Source organism: Phyllobates terribilis, unplaced genomic scaffold (assembly GCF_046119375.1).
Source record: "Phyllobates terribilis strain yellow unplaced genomic scaffold, ASM4611937v1 Scaffold_14__1_contigs__length_39327217, whole genome shotgun sequence".
NCBI classification, from domain to species: domain Eukaryota; kingdom Metazoa; phylum Chordata; class Amphibia; order Anura; family Dendrobatidae; genus Phyllobates; species Phyllobates terribilis.
The window spans coordinates 31,378,453-31,400,789 of record NW_027362774.1 but is presented as its reverse complement, the minus strand read 5'-3'; the positions used below and the strand labels follow the sequence as shown (position 1 = coordinate 31,400,789).

The 22,337-nt window shown below is 52.9% G+C and overlaps 1 protein-coding gene across 2 annotated transcripts in view; it reads right to left on the bottom strand.

The window, feature by feature from the left end:
- The window catches only part of KIFC3 (kinesin family member C3), a 41,194-nt gene that overhangs the window by 202 nt on the left and 18,655 nt on the right, over positions 1-22,337 (bottom strand). For both annotated transcript variants that reach the window (XM_073659849.1, XM_073659850.1), the window contains 12 exons: positions 8,339-8,512; positions 7,837-7,984; positions 7,439-7,569; positions 7,250-7,361; positions 6,695-6,876; positions 6,520-6,624; positions 6,319-6,449; positions 1,246-1,369; positions 1,032-1,161; positions 722-951; positions 252-389; positions 65-128 (listed from right to left, as the gene is read on the bottom strand). In XM_073659849.1, the coding sequence (XP_073515950.1) occupies positions 65-128; positions 252-389; positions 722-951; positions 1,032-1,161; positions 1,246-1,369; positions 6,319-6,449; positions 6,520-6,624; positions 6,695-6,876; positions 7,250-7,361; positions 7,439-7,569; positions 7,837-7,984; positions 8,339-8,512 (1,669 nt within the window). The remainder of the gene's footprint in view (positions 1-64; positions 129-251; positions 390-721; positions 952-1,031; positions 1,162-1,245; positions 1,370-6,318; positions 6,450-6,519; positions 6,625-6,694; positions 6,877-7,249; positions 7,362-7,438; positions 7,570-7,836; positions 7,985-8,338; positions 8,513-22,337) is intronic.

Genomic DNA, 22,337 nt, shown 5'->3' with positions numbered 1-22,337 from the left:
AGCATTGCCCACCATGCGCGGCCTCATCACCCCACGTGTCCCCTATAATGAGGGGGCTGTGTACCTGATGCTGGCAGCTTCTTGCGCACTGATGATGGTCTTGCTCCCCGTGTTGAGGGGCTGTCACTCTGGTAAAGAGGAGAAAATGCTGTGATATCACGTCCACACGTAGGGGTTCCCACGGCGTAAGGGTCTGCACTGGGGGGGTCTCCGATCTACTGCCACATACTGACCCTTGAGTCATGGCCTACCTCAGAACTCTCGGTTCCTGCCGCCGGCAGCAGCTGCTCTGTCTTCCTGGTTGGGACCCCCAACTCCACAGATCGAACTCTGTCCCCAAACCGTAAGGAACAGAGAGACTCGTTCATGTTCTCCTCCACCGGTGCCACCTGTAGAGAAGTATAGCGCTTGGGACTGGTTGAACTGCTAGTGCTGGAGAATCACATCAGCCATATGGGCCTGAAGGGCTCCCCCTCTATGGAGCTTGCTTGGGGTTTTGGTCAGTATGATGGGTCATTGTGAATGTGCGGTCATCACTTATCTCATGTGGCCGCTCGTTCACATGGTGTAAGTACGGGTATGAAAGTCGGGCTTCACGTCATGGGGACTCGTGAGCCACTTGTACAGAGACCTTGTCAGCGGGTCCCAGGAGGGGCTATATTTCGGGGCTTGGACACTGTCCAGACGGGAACAGAAGCAGTCAGACCATGGGTGGTATTACCTGGAGGAGCAGCAGAGCTTTCCCATCCCTGCTCAGCGCTTCCTGCAGCAGGTACGTGAGCTTGGAGTTGCGGTATGGAACGTAGGCTTGTTGAGATCGCAGAGCTGAGAAGACGTCACCCAGAGCCGATAAGGAACGATTGATGCACTGCGCCTCCCGCAAGCGATCGCCAGCCGCCCCTGACCGTGACACCCGCTCCGACCCGGCCAGGTCCACCAAGTAGAGCTTTCCTGATGAGAGGAGTCAATGACGCCATCACAAATGCCTCCGGCTGCAGGGTTTTCCCGCACCGCCTGCTCACGTCACTCACCCGTGGTACCGATCCCTGTGCTGGTCTCCTGCCCCTTCACTGACAGGATGAGGAGGGCGTGGGAGCGGGAGCTGTGGGTGTTAAGATTGGTGTGTTCTGTGGCTCGCTGTTTACGCCCAAGCTCCAAAATCTGGGAGGGAGAATCGGACACGATCTGTACGGGTGACGTCAGAAGTAGGGCTGCGCTGTCACACCAGCGTCACTACCGGCTCACCTTATTTATATCCAGCATGGTCCTCACACTGCGCTGCGTCAGACCTGGCACATACAGCTCACCAGCGCCCCCCGGAGCCATCTTTATATCCAGAGAGCTGTGACAGTCAGAGCCCAGCAAATCCCTATGGTCAAAAAGAAGGGTTAGAGAAAGAGGGCGAATATAGGGAGAAAGCCATAGAGAGCAGATATAGGGAGAAAGCCATAGAGAGCGGCTCTAGAAAGAAGGCAGCCAAAGAGGGCGGATATAGAGAAAAAGCCATAGAGAGCGGCTCTAGAAAGAAGGCAGCCAAAGAGGGCGGATATAGAGAAAAAGCCATAGAGAGCGGATATAGGGAGAAAGCCATAGAGAGCGGATATAGAAAGAAGGCAGCCAAAGAGGGCGGATATAGAGAAAAAGCCATAGAGAGCGGCTCTAGAAAGAAGGCAGCCAAAGAGGGCGGATATAGAGAAAAAGCCATAGAGAGCGGCTCTAGAAAGAAGGCAGCCAAAGAGGGCGGATATAGGGAGAAAGCCATAGAGAGCGGCTCTAGAAAGAAGGCAGCCAAAGAGGGCGGATATAGGGAGAAAGCCACAGAGAGCGGCTCTAGAAAGAAGGCAGCCAAAGAGGGCGGATATAGAGAAAAAGCCATAGAGAGCGGCTCTAGAAAGAAGGCAGCCAAAGAGGGCGGATATAGGGAGAAAGCCATAGAGAGCGGCTCTAGAAAGAAGGCAGCCAAAGAGGGCGGATATAGAGAAAAAGCCATAGAGAGCGGCTCTAGAAAGAAGGCAGCCAAAGAGGGCGGATATAGGGAGAAAGCCATAGAGAGCGGCTCTAGAAAGAAGGCAGCCAAAGAGGGCGGATATAGAGAAAAAGCCATAGAGAGCAGATATCAGGAGAAAGCCATAGAGAGCGGATATAGAAAGAAGGCAGCCAAAGAGGGCAGATATCGGGAGAAAGCCATAGAGAGCGGCTCTAGAAAGAAGGCAGCCAAAGAGGGTGGATATCAGGAGAAAGCCGTAGAGAGCGGCTCTAGAAAGAAGGCAGCCAAAGAGGGCGGATATAGAGAAAAAGCCATAGAGAGCAGATATAGGGAGAAGGCCATAGAGAGCGGATATCGGGAGAAAGCCATAGAGAGCGGCTCTAGAAAGAAGGCAGCCATAGAGAGCGGATATAGGGAGAAAGCCATAGAGAGCGGCTCTAGAAAGAAGGCAGCCAAAGAGGGCGGATATCGGGAGAAAGCCATAGAGAGCGGCTCTAGAAAGAAGGCAGCCAAAGAGGACGGATATAGAGAAAAAGCCATAGAGAGCAGATATAGGGAGAAGGCCATAGAGAGCGGCTCTAGAAAGAAGGCAGCCAAAGAGGGCGGATATCGGGAGAAAGCCATAGAGAGCGGCTATAGAAAGAAGGCAGCCAAAGAGGGCGGATATCAGGAGAAAGCCATAGAGAGCGGCTCTAGAAAGAAGGCAGCCAAAGAGGGCGGATATAGAGAAAAAGCCATAGAGAGCAGATATCGGGAGAAAGCCATAGAGAGCGGATATAGAAAGAAGGCAGCCAAAGAGGGTGGATATCAGGAGAAAGCCATAGAGAGCTGCTCTAGAAAGAAGGCAGCCAAAGAGGGCGGATATAGAGAAAAAGCCATAGAGAGCAGATATAGGGAGAAGGCCATAGAGAGCGGATATCGGGAGAAAGCCATAGAGAGCGGCTCTAGAAAGAAGGCAGCCATAGAGGGTGGATATCAGGAGAAAGCCATAGAGAGCGGATATAGGGAGAAAGCCATAGAGAGCGGCTCTAGAAAGAAGGCAGCCAAAGAGGGCGGATATCGGGAGAAAGCCATAGAGAGCGGCTCTAGAAAGAAGGCAGCCAAAGAGGGTGGATATCGGGAGAAAGCCATAGAGAGCGGCTCTAGAAAGAAGGCAGCCAAAGAGGGCGGATATAGAGAAAAAGCCATAGAGAGCAGATATAGGGAGAAGGCCATAGAGAGCGGATATCGGGAGAAAGCCATAGAGCGGCTCGAGAAAGAAGGCAGCCAAAGAGAGCGGATATCGGGAGAAAGCCATAGAGAGCTGCTCTAGAAAGAAGGCAGCCAAAGAGGGCGGATATCGGGAGAAAGCCATAGAGAGCAGCTCTAGAAAGAAGGCCGCCAAAGAGGGCGGATATCGGGGAGAAAGCCATAGAGATCGGATATAGAAAGAAGGCAGCCAAAGAGGGCGGATATAGGGAGAAAGCCAAAGAGGGCAGATATAGGGAGAAAGCCATAGAGAGCGGATATAGAAAGAAGGCAGCCAAAGAGGGCGGATATAGGGAGAAAGCCAAAGAGGGCGGATATCGGGAGAAAGCCATAGAGAGCTTATATAGAAAGAAGGCAGCCAAAGAGGGCGGATATAGGGAGAAAGCCATAGAGAGCGGATATCGGGAGAAAGCCATAGAGAGCGGATATAGAAAGAAGGCAGCCAAAGAGGGCGGATATCGGGAGAAAGCCATAGAGAGCGGCTCTAGAAAGAAGGCAGCCAAAGAGGGCGGATATAGAGAAAAAGCCATAGAGAGCAGATATAGGGAGAAGGCCATAGAGAGCGGATATAGGGAGAAAGTCATAGAGAGCGGATATAGGGAGAAAGCCATAGAGAGCGGATATAGGGAGAAAGCCACAGAGAGCGGATATAGGGAGAAAGCCATAGAGCGGCTCGAGAAAGAAGGCAGCCAAAGAGAGCGGATATCGGGAGAAAGCCATAGAAAGCGGATATAGGGAGAAAGCCATAGAGAGCGGATATAGGGAGAAAGCCATAGAGCGGCTCGAGAAAGAAAGCAGCCAAAGAGAGCGGATATCGGGAGAAAGCCATAGAAAGCGGATATAGGGAGAAAGCCATAGAGAGCGGATATAGAAAGAAGGCAGCCAAAGAGGGCAGATATAGGGAGAAAGCCATAGAGAGCGGATATCGGGAGAAAGCCATAGAGAGCGGATATAGAAAGAAGGCAGCCAAAGAGGGCGGATATAGGGAGAAAGCCATAGAGAGCGGATATCGGGAGAAAGCCATAGAGAGCGGCTCGAGAAAGAAGGCAGCCAAAGAGGGCGGATATCGGGAGAAAGCCATAGAGAGCGGATATAGGGAGAAAGCCATGGAGAGCAGCTCTAGAAAGAAGGCAGCCAAAGAGGGCGGATATCGGGAGAAAGCCATAGAGAGCGGCTCTAGAAAGAAGGCAGCCATAGAGAGCGGCTCTAGAAAGAAGGCAGCCAAAGAGGGCGGATATAGAGAAAGCCATAGAGAGCGGCTCTAGAAAGAAGGCAGCCAAAGAGGGCGGATATAGAGAAAAAGCCATAGAGAGCGGATATAGGGAGAAAGCCATAGAGAGCGGATATAGAAAGAAGGCAGCCAAAGAGGGCGGATATAGGGAGAAAGCTATAGAGAGAATGCAGCCAAAGAGGGCGGATATAGGGAGAAAGTCATAGAGAGCCGATATAGGGAGAAAGCCATAGAGAGCGGCTATAGAAAGAAGGCAGCCAAAGAGAGCGGATATAGAGAGAAAGCCATAGAGAGCGGCTCTAGAAAGAAGGCAGCCAAAGAGGGCGGATATAGAGAAAAAGCCATAGAGAGCGGATATAGAAAGAAGGCAGCCAAAGAGGGTGGATATAGGGAGAAAGCCATAGAGAGCGGCTCTAGAAAGAAGGCAGCCAAAGAGAGCGGATATCGGGAGAAAGCCATAGAGAGCGGCTCTAGAAAGAAGGCAGCCAAAGAGGGCGGATATAGAGAAAAAGCCATAGAGAGCAGATATAGAAAGAAGGCAGCCAAAGAGGGCGGATATAGGGAGAAAGCCATAGACAGCGGATATAGGGAGAAAGCCATAGAGAGCGGATATAGAAAGAAGGCAACAGAAAGCGGATATAGAGAGGGCGAAGACAGAAAGCGGATATAGAGAGAGGGCGAAGACAGAAAGCGGATATAGAGAGAGGGCGAAGACAGAAAGCGGATATAGAGAGAGGGCGAAGACAGAAAGCGGATATAGAGAGAAGGCGACAAAGCGGATATAGAGAGAAGGCGAAGACAGAAAGCGGATATAGAGAGAAGGCGAAGACAGAAAGCGGATATAGAGAGAAGGCGAAGACAGAAAGCGGATATAGAGAGAGGGGGCGAAGACAGAAAGCGGATATAGAGAGAGAGGGCGACGACAAAGCGGATATAGAGAGGAGAAGACAGAAAGCGGATATAGAGAGAAGGCGAAGACAGAAAGCTGATACAGGGAGAGGGCGAAGACAGAAAGCGGATATAGAGAGAGGGCGACGACAGAAAGCGGATATAGAGAGAGGGCGAAGACAGAAAGCTGATACAGGGAGAGGGCGAAGACAGAAAGCAGATATAGAGAGAGGGCGACGACAGAAAGCGGATATAGAGAGAGGGCGAAGACGGAAAGCGGATATAGAGAGGGCGAAGACGGAAAGCGGATATAGAGAGGGCGAAGACGGAAAGCGGATATAGAGAGGGCGAAGACGGAAAGCGGATATAGAGAGGGCGAAGACGGAAAGCGGATATAGAGAGAGGGCGAAGACAGAAAGCGGATATAGAGAGAAGGCGACAGAAGGCGGATATAGAGAGAAGGCGACGACAGAAAGCGGATATAGAGAGAAGGCGACGACAGATAGCGGATATAGAGAGAGGGCGAAGACAGAAAGCGGATATAGAGAGAGGGCGACGACAGATAGCGGATATAGAGAGAAGGCGACGACAGATAGCGGATATAGAGAGAGGGCGAAGACAGAAAGCGGATATAGAGAGAAGGCGACGACAGATAGCGGATATAGAGAGAGGGCGAAGACAAAAAGCAGATATAGAGAGAAGGCGACGACAGATAGCGGATATAGAGAGAGGGTGAAGACAGAAAGCGGATATAGAGAGAAGGCGACGACAGATAGCGGATATAGAGAGAGGGCGAAGACAGAAAGCGGATATAGAGAGAAGGCGACAAAGCGGATATAGAGAGAAGGCGACGACAGAAGGCGGATATAGAGAGAGGGCGACGACAGAAAGCGGATATAGAGAGAGGGCGACGACAGATAGCGGATATAGAGAGAAAGCTGAGATAGAGGTGCGCTGGACTCACCTAAGCGTCTCGTTGTAGATTTCGGCCATGCTGACACTCAGGTGATGCTCCCAGCTCCTGGATCGTTCGCTCACCTCTGACAGGAGCAGGCGGAGGGCCCGCTGGTTTATCCCAGGATTAGAAGCAGTACCCTGCGGAGTGAACAGATTTAACCAAATGTTCTCCCATAGAGCCGATCCCCTCCTCTCTACTGGCCCTCACCTCCATGCTGTATGTTTTACCAGATCCTGTCTGTCCATAGGCCAGAATACAGACATTGTACCCGTCCAGACAGGACGTGATGAGCGGAGAGACCTCATCAAACACCTATAAGACAAGAGAGCAGATGCAGCAGTGTCCTCCCGCGCTCCTCGGCATATACCTGCCCTTCTCCTACCTCCTCCTGTGTTGTGCACGGAGGGAAAACTTTGTCGAGCTCGAAGCTCTGTTTTTTTCCTTTGTTAGCGACATGCAAGATCCCATCATCATTCTGGTCAAAGGTGACGATGTTCTGTGCCCCCGGACCAGTACCATCGTCCAATGTGATGGGCCGCACACGAGCGAGCACGCGGATGTTCCCTGATGAGACAGGAGCTCTGTGTCCTTATGATAAAGTAATGAGAGCTGTGCAGATACTACAGCCCCACAGTCACTATTCTCTGGGTCACCTCCATGAGGTACCTGGTGATGGCATGGAGACCCAGAAAGTGACAGCACTTACCTCGGAGACGCACCAGTTGGTTGTGGCACTCACCTCGGAGACGCACCAGTTGCTTGTGGCACTCACCTCGGAGACGCACCAGTTGCTTGTGGCACTCACCTCGGAGACGCACCAGTTGGTTGTGGCACTCACCTCGGAGACGCACCAGTTGGTTGTGGCACTCACCTCGGAGACGCACCAGTTGGTTGTGGCACTCACCTCGGAGACGCACCAGTTGGTTGTGGCACTCACCTCGGAGACGCACCAGTTGGTTGTGGCACTCTTTGCGCAGATAAAGTTCCCTCTTGTATTTGGAGAGGAGCTCGGCGTTGGTGTCTTGAACACTCTTCACAGCTTGCGAGAACTATGAAATGCGCAGAGTTATGGCAGATCATGTCCATGTTCCCACTATCCTTCCACCTGGCCTCTTACACTGCGTACCTCATCTCGGGCCTCTCGCATGACCTTGTACACCAAGCCCGGAAAGTCTCGCACCTGTCTCTTCAGAACATTGTAGTCATGGGTCAGAGTACGGAGCGCTGGCTGTAACATGAGGAGATTCCTGCGGACACCTAACCGGAAACATCGAATGCTGTGATGGGGGACCGGAAAGACCATCAAAGCTTTACATGTTTCTAGAAAGCTCATGGCTTCTGCCCAGAAATCTGAGAACAAATCATCTATAGAAGACACCACAGGTGAAGTGAGGGGTGGAGATACAGATTGGGGCAGCACCAGGAGATTGGGGCAATGTCCAGGAGCCAATAAAAGGGATGGTCAGAAGTGCTGCATCCGATCCACAATTGCTCAATGGTGGTTTAGTGTTGTCGGGCACTCACCATCCAAGCTCTGATGCACCGCTCTCATCTCCTCCTGGGCTCGCTCAAATGCCTCAGACACAGCGAGTTCCTTCTCCTCCTGCAGGGACCGGAACTCCTGCACCATCTGCTCCTGCGCATGATCCAGCTCTGCGGCATACAGTGCCACCTGTAGGGGACGAGGGTACAGCTTCAGGGATCTCTTATATGCTGGTGATAGCTGGGGGTTCTGATCTAAGGTACCTAGGTAGTCGGGGGCTCTGACCCTGATCTCTGCTTGAGAGGTAGACGGGGGTTCTGATCTCTGCTGGAGGAGTTCTTGGGGGCCCCAATCTAAGGCACATAGGTAGTTGGGAGCCATGAACTATGCTGGAGAGAAAATTGGGGGTCCTAATCTAAAGCATGAAGGCATTCTGGGGCTCTGATCTCAGCCGGAGAGGTAGTCAGGGATTCCAGTCTCAGAGGTTGCTGGATGTCCGGATCTAAGGTGCGGTGGTAACTGTTGAGCGGATGTTCTCCTGACCTGAGCGTGGAGCTTGGATGCTTCTTGTTGTTCACGCTGCAGTTGCTTCTTGATGTCTTGTACGACCTGGTTCTGTCCATCCAGTTGTTCCTGGAGATGGAGGCTCCTGTCCTCTGCTTGGCTCAGCGCGTCCTTCATCGCACCAGATTCAACCTCAATGGTCTTCAACACATACTGCAAAAGAGAGTACATATGTCACACACAATACGCACGTCATATAGAAGACACATGAAAATGAGCTCTTCACAAAGGAAGAGGAGAGGAACTCTAATGTACCTATTGGATGTAAGATTCCTAAAAGTCAATATTAACCTTTTTAAAAGGGGCCTTGCCACATTCCCATATAAGACACCGGCATGTCTCTAAACAAGGAGAAACGTTACACCTTAGTTCTTAGGTCTCTCACCCAGCCAAATCAGATCCTCTGCTTTGCACTGACGAGAGGCAAAAACCCTGAAACAGTCTTACCTACAGATTAGTATTGTAGGAGCACTATGATCCATATATACTCAAATATATCAAAAAATGTATTGAAGTACATGTAATATATATAGACACAGCCAAAAAGACTGTTATAATAAAAGCAGTATGGTACATAGACGGAAATACAGAAACAATAACCACAGCAATGGCTGCTACAAATCCATATGTGGGAGTAGGCAGTGCTTACTACAGGGCCCTGTGTGAAAGTGATTGCCCCCTAAACCTAATAACTGGTTGGACCCTTAGCAGCAACAACTGCAATCAAGAGTTTATGATAACTGTCAGAGTCTTTACAACGCTCTGGAGGAATTTTTGCCGCTCATCTTTTCCAGAATTGTTGTAAATCAGCCACAATGGAGGTTTCCGAGCATGAACCGCCTTTTTAAGGTTCGGCCACAGCATCTCAATTGGATTAAGGTCAGGACTCTGACTAGGCCACTCCAAAGTCTTAATTTCTCCCTCCCCTATGACAGCTCCACGGAGAGAGGAGATCCGCCCTTCAAGGACCTCTCCCCACATCAGTTGATTTCCTGTCCTTGACGGGGGACCTGCAGTGCGCGGTACCAGGATGAAGAAAGAAGAAAGTTACCTTTAAAGAAGAGTCAGGCCTGGCAGGTCCGATCCAGGCAGCGGGGGTTCCCTGCCTCGGCCGGCGCAGTGACCTGACGTGCCACCGCTGGGTCAGGCGGGCCTGCAGGGTGAGCAGAGTAGCGCAGCCGCGGCACCACGCTGTTGGTGCCGGGCTTACCTTCTGCGCATGCGCGGGGACACGCTGGAAGTCTCTCCTCCATGACGCGGCAATGGGGGCGTGACCGGAAGTGACCCGGCACTGAGCCGGGAAAGAAAAAAAAAAAAAGTTTCTTTAAAAATATGGTGCAGGATTTAAAAGAGAGCATGGAATGCTTGGGAGACGCTCTACATGCTACAGAGGCCCTCATCCCAACGGAGGAATCTGCCGAGCAGGAAACCTCACAGGTTCCCCTAGAGGAACCAGGCATGGACCCTTCCCATCATCATGGTCATGGTAGCAGGAGCGGAAGATCTGGAAGGTCTACCCAGTGCAGCAAAGATTCTAGCGCACCTTCAACCTCCACAGGAGATCCTTCAGCGAGGCTGGTTCCTACCCCAGTATCCCCTGGTTGCGTCAGATGGGTAAGAGATCTCCTTGAATGCGTGAATGTTCACTTTTTTAAATTGGGGGCCCCCCCTTTTTTTCTTCTTTTTAAGGAAGAATAAGCACAGGCAAGACTAAGCACAGGATTTGTGCCCTCTGCCCTGAAGAACTGCCCGCTTCATACATAAAAAGGCTCTGCAGTTCTTGTGTAGAGCCCCGAGGGCTCGGCCGCTACAGGGGTATTGCACCTCAGACCAGAGGTGTGATATTCCACTCTCGGGTAAGGATGGAGTGTGGACCGGGGCTCAGTTAGCTGCATACAGCACACACACCCCATTTCCCAGGGACAGCTCAACGGTGCTCCCACTAGACAGAAGTGCAGGCACAACTGACTATGTCCCTGTCTGGAGTGGGGAGGGGGGTGGAACACCCAGTGCTGTAGGGGCAGATAGGGGTTGGTTCCTGAGCGTAGGTAGGAGCCCATTGGTTGCTGGTCACCTGGGCTCATGGCTAGAAGGAGGTATAAAAGGTGGGCACCATCTTAGATCTAGGTTCAGTCTGTGAGGAGAGGAGAGCTGACAGGGAGCAGCAGCTCAGGCTGAGTGCTGCTCCAGAGGCAGGCCTAGGGAAGAGGCCGGGGCCTGAGAGGAGAAGGAGAAGTGGGCCTGGAGAAGAGGCCAAGGAGGAGGTGAAGGGGAGCTGAGATTCTGGCTCATCTCAGCTCCAAGAGAAAGGAACAGAAACAGAAAGGAACTGCAAAGAAGGAGAGACAGAGAAACAGAAGGGCTCAGGAACAAGAAGGTGGAAGGGACCCTAAGAACCCACGAGAATCCAGGGTGAAGGGTCAGGCAGATTAAGGGTACCGGATCCCAAGTTGGTGGAGGAGAAACAACCCTCAGCCAAAGACCGGTCGTCGTGATCATATATTGGTGCGACACCTCACTACATCCACTAGGAAGGCACCATATAGGACGGCGGAGGACGGGGCCCACGTTTAACCGCACAGGTCCGCGGCAGCTGGACAAAAGTGGGTCACTGGTGAGGCAGGCCAGAGAAAGGATAAAAGGGGGTCCTGAGCCAGACTTCTGAACTGCCTGGGAGTTGACCGAGCCCCACACCTGGTGGACGCAGCACGGCTCGGGCAGTCATTGCCAGCTGAAGTGACTTGGAAACTAACTGTGAGTAAAGACCCTGGACTGTAACTTGTTGTCTGTGTGCTCCTTCACGCCTCCAGCACTATTAGCACCGGGACTCTCACTACCATCACTCCCACCATCCACTACACTGCCCTGGGGCCGCACTCTTCCCGTGGGGAGTCACATCACCTCAGCTGCACACGTCATCAGCCCCAGCGGACTGCCTCGCAGCGGCGGTTCCTAATAACCGCAATCCACGGGTGGCGTAGTCGGACATTATCTGAAGCGCATAGCAGACTGCCATTGGCCTGACCACCCTGAGCCGCGGGACCGGGCCGCCACCACTACTACCCCCAACGTCTCCCTATCGCCCGGTTCCGCGTGCCCCACGGCCCAGGGGGCGAGTCAGCTTTGGCGTAGTCGGCAGGATCGTGACCAACCCGCCACAAACGGGTATTGCGTGCCTGAAGAGAATTACACATATACCTTAAAAAGAAGTTTCCCGCCGTCCGGAGTCGTTTCCCGCCATCCGTAGCCGATTCCCGCCATCAGACGCCATCTTGGACCGTTTCCCGCCATCTTCATCCGTCTTTCCCGCCCTGGCAGAGCGGACGCCATTATGGGTGCACCAAAAGACAGCAGGAAGCCACCTCCCATCGTGGGCCAGGTACTAGAATGGCGCCAAAGAAGAAGCCCGCCCCCACCAGCCATGAATGCAGCAGTGGAGATGTCCATCAACATGGGGGGGGCTGCCCCTGAAAGTGATTGTCAGCAGAATGCCCCAGGACCACCCCCTCCGGGGGCGGAAAGAGAAGAAAACTGTGGGGCAGGGCGCGGTCTGGATCAGTCTGGCCAGGCCGCACCCGGAGATGGAGGGGGAAATCAGTGCCGGTACCCTGGTAAAGGGCCTGCTGCAAGCAACACCACCATGCAGCCTCACCGAGCTGTTAGCCCATCTCCCCAAGGAGGATCCCGAATACACACGGGCGGCGCTGGAAGAACTGGACCGGAGGATGGTCCGGGCGCAGCAAGAAGTGATCGCCGTATGGAAGGAGGAAGTGGCCCGGCGGGCTGTGATCTTGCAGCCGAAGGCGCCAGCAATAAGCAGCGCACCAGCCAGTGAGGGCCGAGCGGAGGCCGAGGACGACGCCGCGGAGAAGGCCGCGACAGCAGAGGCAGGTAACGGAGACGCCCCTGCACCGAATCCTAGGGCCGCCGACCTGCCCCTGCACCCCGTCGCGGAGCCCCACGCACCGGGACCCGCTGTTGACACCGTGCCCTCACCGCCATCAACCAGCCCCCAGGCCGTCGACGCTGCCAGCGAGCCCCGCCCCACGCCGTGCCCTCTGACCCCGGGCGTGCTCAGCCAACCGCCACCGCAGGCCCGGTCGCAAGGCCTAGCGCCCCCGTACGCCGCCTGTCGACGGGAGTACTGCCGCCAACAGCTGGAGGTGTTCGAGAGGGAGCAGCGGGAGCGGCGCATGAAACAGGAGAAGCTGCAGGCCCAAAGTGCGGAGCAGAAGATGAAAGCCCGACGAGATCCCCGAGCTGCCCGCGGTCCCCGAGTCACCGGGACTGTCGTGAAATTTCACATGGAACATGGCTGCGGTTTCATCCGAGACCCCGAGACCATCAGCGACGTGTTTGTGACAAGGAGAGATGTGGAGAGTCACCTACCGGAAGGCCATCGTGGGCGGGATCTATTCCCAGGCGACGTGGTGTCTTACACCCGACACCAAGGCGTGAAGGGGTGGTACGCCCTACACGTCCGCCGAGTAGTAGAGGAGGAGGAACAGCACTACTCGGACGCTGAGTACCAGGAGGGCCCGGACGGGCCTGAAGATCCGTATGAGGAGGAAGAAGGAGCGTCACAAAGACACCGTTACCAGTGAACGGTAAAGTGGCATTGTAAATAGTTACCCGTAAGGGTGCAAAGGAACTGTGTGGGACTGTTTCAAATTGAGTGTGATCGCCGTTGGGACTGCTATAGGACTGTATGAAAATTATCCCCTAAGTAACCTGGCTGAGGACTGAGAACAGCCACCCCTCTTCCCCTAACAGGCTGAGGACTGTGAGCAGCCATTCCCCTATCCCCACCGGCCGAGGACTGGGAACGGCCAATCCCTTGTAAATAGTTGCGCTTCTTAAAGCGCCCCCTACTGGTTTTATAAAAAGAACCGCAACGTCTACCTCAAAGTTAAAATGGACTGTTGCACCTTTAAAAAGAAAGAACACCTGGTCGCAAGTTGCACCGCGGCCATGAATCAAGAACCCAAGAATGTGCTTTAGTTAAAAATGTTTTAGATTTTATATGCTGCTAAATAGTAATGAAAAAGTTTTCTATAATGTCTAGTGAAAAGAAAAGTGTGTCCCATAAAGGGAGTTGAACCGTATTGTCTGTTTCTAATGTGAAAAGTTTTAAAAAGTTTTGCATGTCCTGTAAATAACTGTTTTTGCTCTTTTCCAGCCCGAGGACGTGCTGTGCTTTACCAGGGGGGAATGTAGCGCCCCGAGGGCTCGGCCGCTACAGGGGTATTGCACCTCAGACCAGAGGTGTGATATTCCACTCTCGGGTAAGGATGGAGAATGGACCAGGGCTCAGTTAGCTGCATGCAGCACACACACCCCATTTCCCAGGGACAGCTCAACGGTGCTCCCACTAGACAGAAGTGCAGGCACGACCGACCATGTCCCTGCTGGAGTGGGGAGGGAGGGGTGGAACACCCAGTGCTGTAGGGGCAGATAGGGGTTGGTTCCTGAGCGTAGGTAGGAGCCCATTGGTTGCTGGTCACCTGGGCTCATGGCTAGAAGGAGGTATAAAAGGTGGGCACAATCTTAGATCTAGGTTCAGTCTGTGAGGAGAGGAAAGCTGACAGGGAGCAGCAGCTCAGGCTGAGTGCTGCTCCAGAGGCAGGCCTAGGGAAGAGGCCGGGGCCTGAGAGGAGAAGGAGAAGTGGGCCTGGAGAAGAGGCCAAGGAGGAGGTGAAGGGGAGCTGAGATTCTGGCTCATCTCAGCTCCAAGAGAAAGGAACAGAAACAGAAAGGAACTGCAAAGAAGGAGAGACAGAGAAACAGAAGGGCTCAGGAACAAGAAGGTGGAAGGGACCCTAAGAACCCACGAGAATCCAGGGTGAAGGGTCAGGCAGATTAAGGGTACCGGATCCCAAGTTGGTGGAGGAGAAACAACCCTCAGCCAAAGACTGGTCGTCGTGATCATATATTGGTGCGACACCTCACTACATCCACTAGGAAGGCACCATATAGGACGGCGGAGGACGGGGCCCACGTTTAACCGCACAGGTCCACGGCAGCTGGACAAAAGTGGGTCACTGGTGAGGCAGGCCAGAGAAAGGATAAAAGGGGGTCCTGAGCCAGACTTCTGAACTGCCTGGGAGTTGACCGAGCCCCACACCTGGTGGACGCAGCACGGCTCGGGCAGTCATTGCCAGCTGAAGTGACTTGGAAACTAACTGTGAGTAAAGACCCTGGACTGTAACTTGTTGTCTGTGTGCTCCTTCACGCCTCCAGCACTATAAGCACCGGGACTCTCACTACCATCACTCCCACCATCCACTACACTGCCCTGGGGCCGCACTCTTCCCGTGGGGAGTCACATCACCTCAGCTGCACACGTCATCAGCCCCAGCGGACTGCCTCGCAGCGGCGGTTCCTAATAACCGCAATCCACGGGTGGCGTAGTCGGACATTATCTGAAGCGCATAGCAGACTGCCATTGGCCTGACCACCCTGAGCCGCGGGACCAGGCCGCCACCACTACTACCCCCAACGTCTCCCTATCGCCCGGTTCCGCGTGCCCCACGGCCCAGGGGGCGAGTCAGCTTTGGCGTAGTCGGCAGGATCGTGACCAACCCGCCACAAACGGGTATTGCGTGCCTGAAGAGAATTACACATGTACCTTAAAAAGAAGTTTCCCGCCGTCCGGAGTCGTTTCCCGCCATCCGGAGCCATTTCCCGCCATCTTCATCCGTCTTTCCCGCCCTGGCAGAGCGGACGCCATTATGGGTGCACCAAAAGACAGCAGGAAGCCACCTCCCATCGTGGGCCAGGTCCCAGAATGGCGCCAAAGAAGAAGCCCGCCCCCACCAGCCATGAATGCAGCAGTGGAGATGTCCATCAACATGGGGGGGCTGCCCCTGAAAGTGATTGTCAGCAGAATGCCCCAGGACCACCCCCTCTGGGGGCGGAAAGAGAAGAAAACTGTGGGGCAGGGCGCGGTCTGGATCAGTCTGGCCAGGCCGCACCCGGAGATGGAGGGGGAAATCAGTGCCGGTACCCTGGTAAAGGGCCTGCTGCAAGCAACACCACCATGCAGCCTCACCGAGCTGTTAGCCCATCTCCCCAAGGAGGATCCCGAATACACACGGGCGGCGCTGGAAGAACTGGACCGGAGGATGGTCCGGGCGCAGCAAGAAGTGATCGCCGTATGGAAGGAGGAAGTGGCCCGGCGGGCTGTGATCTTGCAGCCGAAGGCGCCAGCAATAAGCAGCGCACCAGCCAGTGAGGGCCGAGCGGAGGCCGAGGACGACGCCGCGGAGAAGGCCGCGACAGCAGAGGCAAGTAACGGAGACGCCCTTGCACCGAATCCTAGGGCCGCCGACCTGCCCCTGCACCCCGTCGCGGAGCCCCACGCACCGGGACCCGCTGTTGACACCGTGCCCTCACCGCCATCAACCAGCCCCCAGGCCGTCGACGCTGCCAGCGAGCCCCGCCCCACGCCGTGCCCTCTGACCCCGGGCGTGCTCAGCCAACTGCCACCGCAGGCCCGGTCGCAAGGCCTAGCGCCCCCGTACGCCGCCTGTCGACGGGAGTACTGCCGCCAACAGCTGGAGGTGTTCGAGAGGGAGCAGCGGGAGCGGCGCATGAAACAGGAGAAGCTGCAGGCCCAAAGTGCGGAGCAGAAGATGAAAGCCCGACGAGATCCCCGAGCTGCCCGCGGTCCCCGAGTCACCGGGACTGTCGTGAAATTTCACATGGAACATGGCTGCGGTTTCATCCGAGACCCCGAGACCATCAGCGACGTGTTTGTGACAAGGAGAGATGTGGAGAGTCACCTACCGGAAGGCCATCGTGGGCGGGATCTATTCCCAGGCGACGTGGTGTCTTACACCCGACACCAAGGCGTGAAGGGGTGGTATGCCCTACACGTCCGCCGAGTAGTAGAGGAGGAGGAACAGCACTACTCGGACGCTGAGTACCAGGAGGGCCCGGACGGGCCTGAAGATCCGTATGAGGAGGAAGAAGGAGCGTCACAAAGACACCGTTACCAGTGAACGGTAAAGTGGCATTGTAAATAGTTACCCGTAAGGGTGCAAAGGAACTGTGTGGGACTGTTTCAAATTGAGTGTGGTCCCCGTTGGGACTGATATAGGACTGTATGAAAATTATCCCCTAAGTAACCTGGCTGAGGACTGAGAACAGCCACCCCTCTTCCCCTAACAGGCTGAGGACTGTGAGCAGCCATTCCCCTATCCCCACCGGCCGAGGACTGGGAACGGCCAATCCCTTGTAAATAGTTGCGCTTCTTAAAGCGCCCCCTACTGGTTTTATAAAAAGAACCGCAACGTCTACCTCAAAGTTAAAATGGACTGTTGCACCTTTAAAAAGAAAGAACACCTGGTCGCAAGTTGCACCGCGGCCATGAATCAAGAACCCAAGAATGTGCTTTAGTTAAAAATGTTTTAGATTTTATATGCTGCTAAATAGTAATGAAAAAGTTTTCTATAATGTCTAGTGAAAAGAAAAGTGTGTCCCATAAAGGGAGTTGAACCGTATTGTCTGTTTCTAATGTGAAAAGTTTTAAAAAGTTTTGCATGTCCTGTAAATAACTGTTTTTGCTCTTTTCCAGCCCGAGGACGTGCTGTGCTTTACCAGGGGGGAATGTAGTGCCCCGAGGGCTCGGCCGCTACAGGGGTATTGCACCTCAGACCAGAGGTGTGATATTCCACTCTCGGGTAAGGATGGAGAATGGACCAGGGCTCAGTTAGCTGCATGCAGCACACACACCCCATTTCCCAGGGACAGCTCAACGGTGCTCCCACTAGACAGAAGTGCAGGCACGACCGACTATGTCCCTGCTGGAGTGGGGAGGGAGGGGTGGAACACCCAGTGCTGTAGGGGCAGATAGGGGTTGGTTCCTGAGCGTAGGTAGGAGCCCATTGGTTGCTGGTCACCTGGGCTCATGGCTAGAAGGAGGTATAAAAGGTGGGCACAATCTTAGATCTAGGTTCAGTCTGTGAGGAGAGGAGAGCTGACAGGGAGCAGCAGCTCAGGCTGAGTACTGCTCCAGAGGCAGGCCTAGGGAAGAGGCCGGGGCCTGAGAGGAGAAGGAGAAGTGGGCCTGGAGAAGAGGCCGAGGAGGAGGTGAAGGGGAGCTGAGATTCTGGCTCATCTCAGCTCCAAGAGAAAGGAACAGAAACAGAAAGGAACTGCAAAGAAGGAGAGACAGAGAAACAGAAGGGCTCAGGAACAAGAAGGTGGAAGGGACCCTAAGAACCCACGAGAATCCAGGGTGAAGGGTCAGGCAGATTAAGGGTACCGGATCCCAAGTTGGTGGAGGAGAAACAACCCTCAGCCAAAGACCGGTCGTCGTGATCATATATTGGTGCGACACCTCACTACATCCACTAGGAAGGCACCATATAGGACGGCGGAGGACGGGGCCCACGTTTAACCGCACAGGTCCGCGGCAGCTGGACAAAAGTGGGTCACTGGTGAGGCAGGCCAGAGAAAGGATAAAAGGGGGTCCTGAGCCAGACTTCTGAACTGCCTGGGAGTTGACCGAGCCCCACACCTGGTGGATGCAGCACGGCTCGGGCAGTCATTGCCAGCTGAAGTGACTTGGAAACTAACTGTGAGTAAAGACCCTGGACTGTAACTTGTTGTCTGTGTGCTCCTTCACGCCTCCAGCACTATTAGCACCGGGACTCTCACTACCATCACTCCCATCATCCACTACACTGCCCTGGGGCCGCACTCTTCCCGTGGGGAGTCACATCACCTCAGCTGCACACGTCATCAGCCCCAGCGGACTGCCTCGCAGCGGCGGTTCCTAATAACCGCAATCCACGGGTGGCGTAGTCGGACATTATCTGAAGCGCATAGCAGACTGCCATTGGCCTGACTACCCTGAGCCGCGGGACCGGGCCGCCACCACTACTACCCCCAACGTCTCCCTATCGCCCGGTTCCGCGTGCCCCACGGCCCAGGGGGCGAGTCACTTGCATAGAGCAGACGATCTCGGAAGAAACCCCAAGATTTGCATCCGAGATTAGATCTACAGTGAGATCAGGGGTAGAGAATACCTTTAGATCTTTTCAAGGGGGTAAAAATAGGAAGCATAAAAAGAGTAGTGCCACTATCTCCGTTACTGCATCCAGTAATTCAGAGGACGATGGGGGTCAGAATCTTCCAGCTCTTCCTCGCATACATCCTCCTCTCTGGAAGATAGGAGTGGGCGGAATTGTTCCCCCATAGTTGAAACCGATAGTTTGGTTAAAGCAGTAAGATCCACTATGGGGCTGATAGATCCACGTCTGGAGAAATTCGTTGAAGACATCATGTGTGGTGGGTTGGATCAGAAAAAACGTAGAGCTTTTCCACTAAATGAGAAAGTCCAGTCCCTAATTAAAAAGGAATGGGACAGGAAAGGAAAGGACTGGGACAGGAAAGGAAAGGAAAGGACTAGGGCAGGAAAGGACTGGGACAGGAAAGGAAAGGACTGGGACAGGAAAGGAAAGGACTAGGGCAGGAAAGGACTGGGAAAGGAAAGGACTGGGAAAGGAAAGGACTGGGAAAGGAAAGGACTGGGAAAGGAAAGGACTGGGAAAGGAAAGGAAAGGACTGGGACAGGAAAGGAAAGGACTGGGAAAGGAAAGGACTGGAACAGGAAAGGACTGGAACAGGAAAGGACTGGGAAAGGAAAGGACTGGGAAAGGAAAGGAAAGGACTGGGAAAGGAAAGGAAAGGACTGGGAAAGGAAAGGAAAGGACTGGGACAGGAAAGGAAAGGACTGGGAAAGGAAAGGAAAGGACTGGGAAAGGAAAGGACTGGGAAAGGAATTCTTTCTACCCCTAAAAGAAAATATCCATTTTATGACCCTGTCTGTTTTTTTTTTTGAGAAAAAGCCCCAAAATTAGACGTGGCCATTGCCAAGAGTCTAGGGATGAGGTTTTGAATCCCATCCCTTTAATGCGTGGTGCAGCTGCCTTTCTGGCGGATGCTTCAGCTGACTCCGTCAGGATGGCAGCCGGATCCGCAGCCTTTTCCAACGCGGCCCGACGAGCACTGTGGCTTACGTGGGACCTTCAGATGAAGTCCAAGTTATGTTCTATTCCCTGTGAGGGTGAGTTTCTGTTTGGACCCACTCTAGACAACATTCTGGATAAAGCAGGAGATAATAAACCACCCTCTCCGTCCCATCGCATAAAAGATCTTTTCGGACTAGGAAGTTTATCCATAGGAAGTCCCCTAAAGAGCAGGATAAGTGGGAAGATAGGAGGAAAAAGAAAAGAGGGTTCATGTTTGGGGGTCCCTCCAATGATAATAGGAAGCCCTCCCAATGAAGTTTTTCCCCAGGAGGGAGGAAGGTTATACCGCTTTCTTTCGGCCTGGGAAAGGATCTCCAGCAGTGCCTGGATTTTGGGCCTGATAAAATCAGGTTTAAAATTACATTTCATGACTGTTCCCAGACAAAACTTTTCAGTAACTCCCTTACGGACCTCCGTAAAGGAGCAGTTAGCCCTAGAACAGGAGGTGTTAGGTCTCGTAGACAAAGCAGTCCTGCAGGAAGTTCCCCTCCTGGAAAGAGGAGAAGGTTTCTACTCCCCGATGTTCTTGGTGAAGAAACCAGACAGGGACATTCAGGACGATTATAAACTTAAAGAAGTTGAACAAGTCACTGGAATCTCAAACTTTCAAAATGGAGACCATAAAGACAGCTATAAAAATCTTGTTTCCAGATTGTTTTATGGTCGTCCTGGACTGGAAGGACGCTTATTATCACATCCCCATACACAAAGACTCTCGTAGGTTCCTCAGAGTAGCGGTCTCTGTGCGTGGGAGAATAAGACACTATCAGTATACAGCTCTATCGTTTGGTCTGGCTGTCGCCCCCAGAGCATTTACCAAGTGGATGTCAGAAGGGATGGCACACCTGAGGGAGCGAGACATCCTGATTGTCCCATACCTGGACGATTTTTTGATTGTGGACAGCTCCATACAGCAGTGCAAGGAGCCGCTAGAGGAGGTCATGAAGTCCTTAGTAGGGTTAGGTTGGCTTTTAAACCTGAAAAAATCAAGAACCGAGCCAAAAAAAGTGCAGCAGTTCTTGGGTCTCTTATTGGACTCTGAGAAACAAGAATGCCGCCTTCCAAAGAAGAAAAAATGAAAGATTATGAGCCAGATGTCCCGAGTGATAGATCTCCCCTCGATGACTCTGAGAAAGGCGCGATGTCCCTTCTGGGCTCCATGACCTCCTGCTTACTGGCAGTTCAATGGTCCTAAATCCACACCAGGGGATTACAGTGGGAAGTTTTGGATACAGAGATTTCTCTAGGAGGTCATTTAGAATAACTCAGTTAAAGCAGGGCGAATGGATGCTGAATCAGTCCATCTTTCACCAGATTATGGAGATGTGGGGGTCCTTCACCAACAGTCTAAACACGAAAGTAGATCAGTTTTGCTCTATAGATCCAGGGGGGAACCCTTTTGCTCTGGATGCCTTCATGATTCCGTGGAATCACAGCCTAGCTTACGCCTTTCCTCCGGTCATCCGAATACCTGCCGTTCTAAGGAAGATCAGGGAGGACAGAGCCAGGGCAATCCTGATCACTCCCTTTTGGCTGAAAAGAACATGGTTTAATTGGCTAAGAGTGATGTCCATTACAGATCCTTGGGAGCTTCTGGTTCTTCTCTCCCAGGGTCCAGTTTGTCATCTCTAGGTATCAAGTCTGCACCCTACAGCCTGGAATTTGAGGGGGCACTCCTGAGGGATAGAGGGTTTTCCCAGAATCTGGTCTCTACTCTCCTCCAGAGCAGAAAACCTGTCACCACTAGAGCCTATGGGAAAACGTGGGGCCAGTCCCAAAGGGGGAATTCCTATCCCGGCCATCTTAGAGTTTCTCCAAAGGGGTTTAGAAAAAGGTTTAGCCACAAGTACCCTGAAAGTCCAGTCTGCTGCGTTGGGAGCCCTGTACAATTATAGTTTAGCTGCAGATCGCTGGGTAGCTAGATTCATAAAAGCTTCCACTAGATCTAGACCCATCATTAATCAGAGAGTACCACCTTGGGATTTATAGTCCTGTTAGCCTTAACCAAGACTCCGTTTGAACCTTTAGATAAATCTTCTCTTATGAATTTATCCCTCAAAACGGCATTGTTGGTAGCTTTGACTTATCGAGGCCCTATCTGCTGGTCCTCCCTTTACACAGATCCCGGAGGATATTCTTAGGCCAAACCCAGCCTATTTGCCTAAGGTGGCGTCTCGATTCCACAGGTCCCAGGAGGTTACTTTTCCATCTTTTTGCCCTAATCCCAGAAATAAAGGGGAACAAGATCTCCATAAGCTAGACGTCAGGAGGTGTTTGTTGCATTATCTATCAGCCACCAGAGATTGTAGGAGGGATAGGGCTCTTTTTGTGTTTTCAGGGTGCTCGAAAGGGGCTAAAAGTCTCGAGGTACGCTGTCGAGGTGGATAAGAGATGCTATCTCTCTGGCATACTCTTCAAGTGGGGGGATCTACTCCGGATGATATAAGACCTCACTCAACCAGAGCAGTGGTAACTTCCTGGACGGAAAGATCCAATGTCGCCATAGAGCAAATATGTAAGGCGGTGACATGGTCTTCCCCCTCTATCTTTTACAAACGTTTGGATTTTACCTCTTCCTCTAACCTCACCTTTGGGAGAAGGGTTCTGGAAGCCGTTGTCCTTCCCTAATATACAATTCTATGCAATTCTCTCCATGGTGCTGTCATGGGGGAGGGGAAAAGACGTGGTTACTTACCGGTAACAGGATTTCTCTGAGCCCATGACAGCGCCCGTACATTACCTCCCTGCCCGCTTGGTGAGCATATTTATTTGTTAATTTTGTTTTAATCACAAGGTGTCCCTGATAAGCATGACAATGATGTTGGTTCTTTTTGTGTAATAACTTGGAGGTCCTCTCCTGCTCTGTAAACAACTGATGTGGGGAGAGGTACTGCCCTTTTTATCTGTAGGTTTCCTGTCCTTGAAGGGTGGATCCTCTC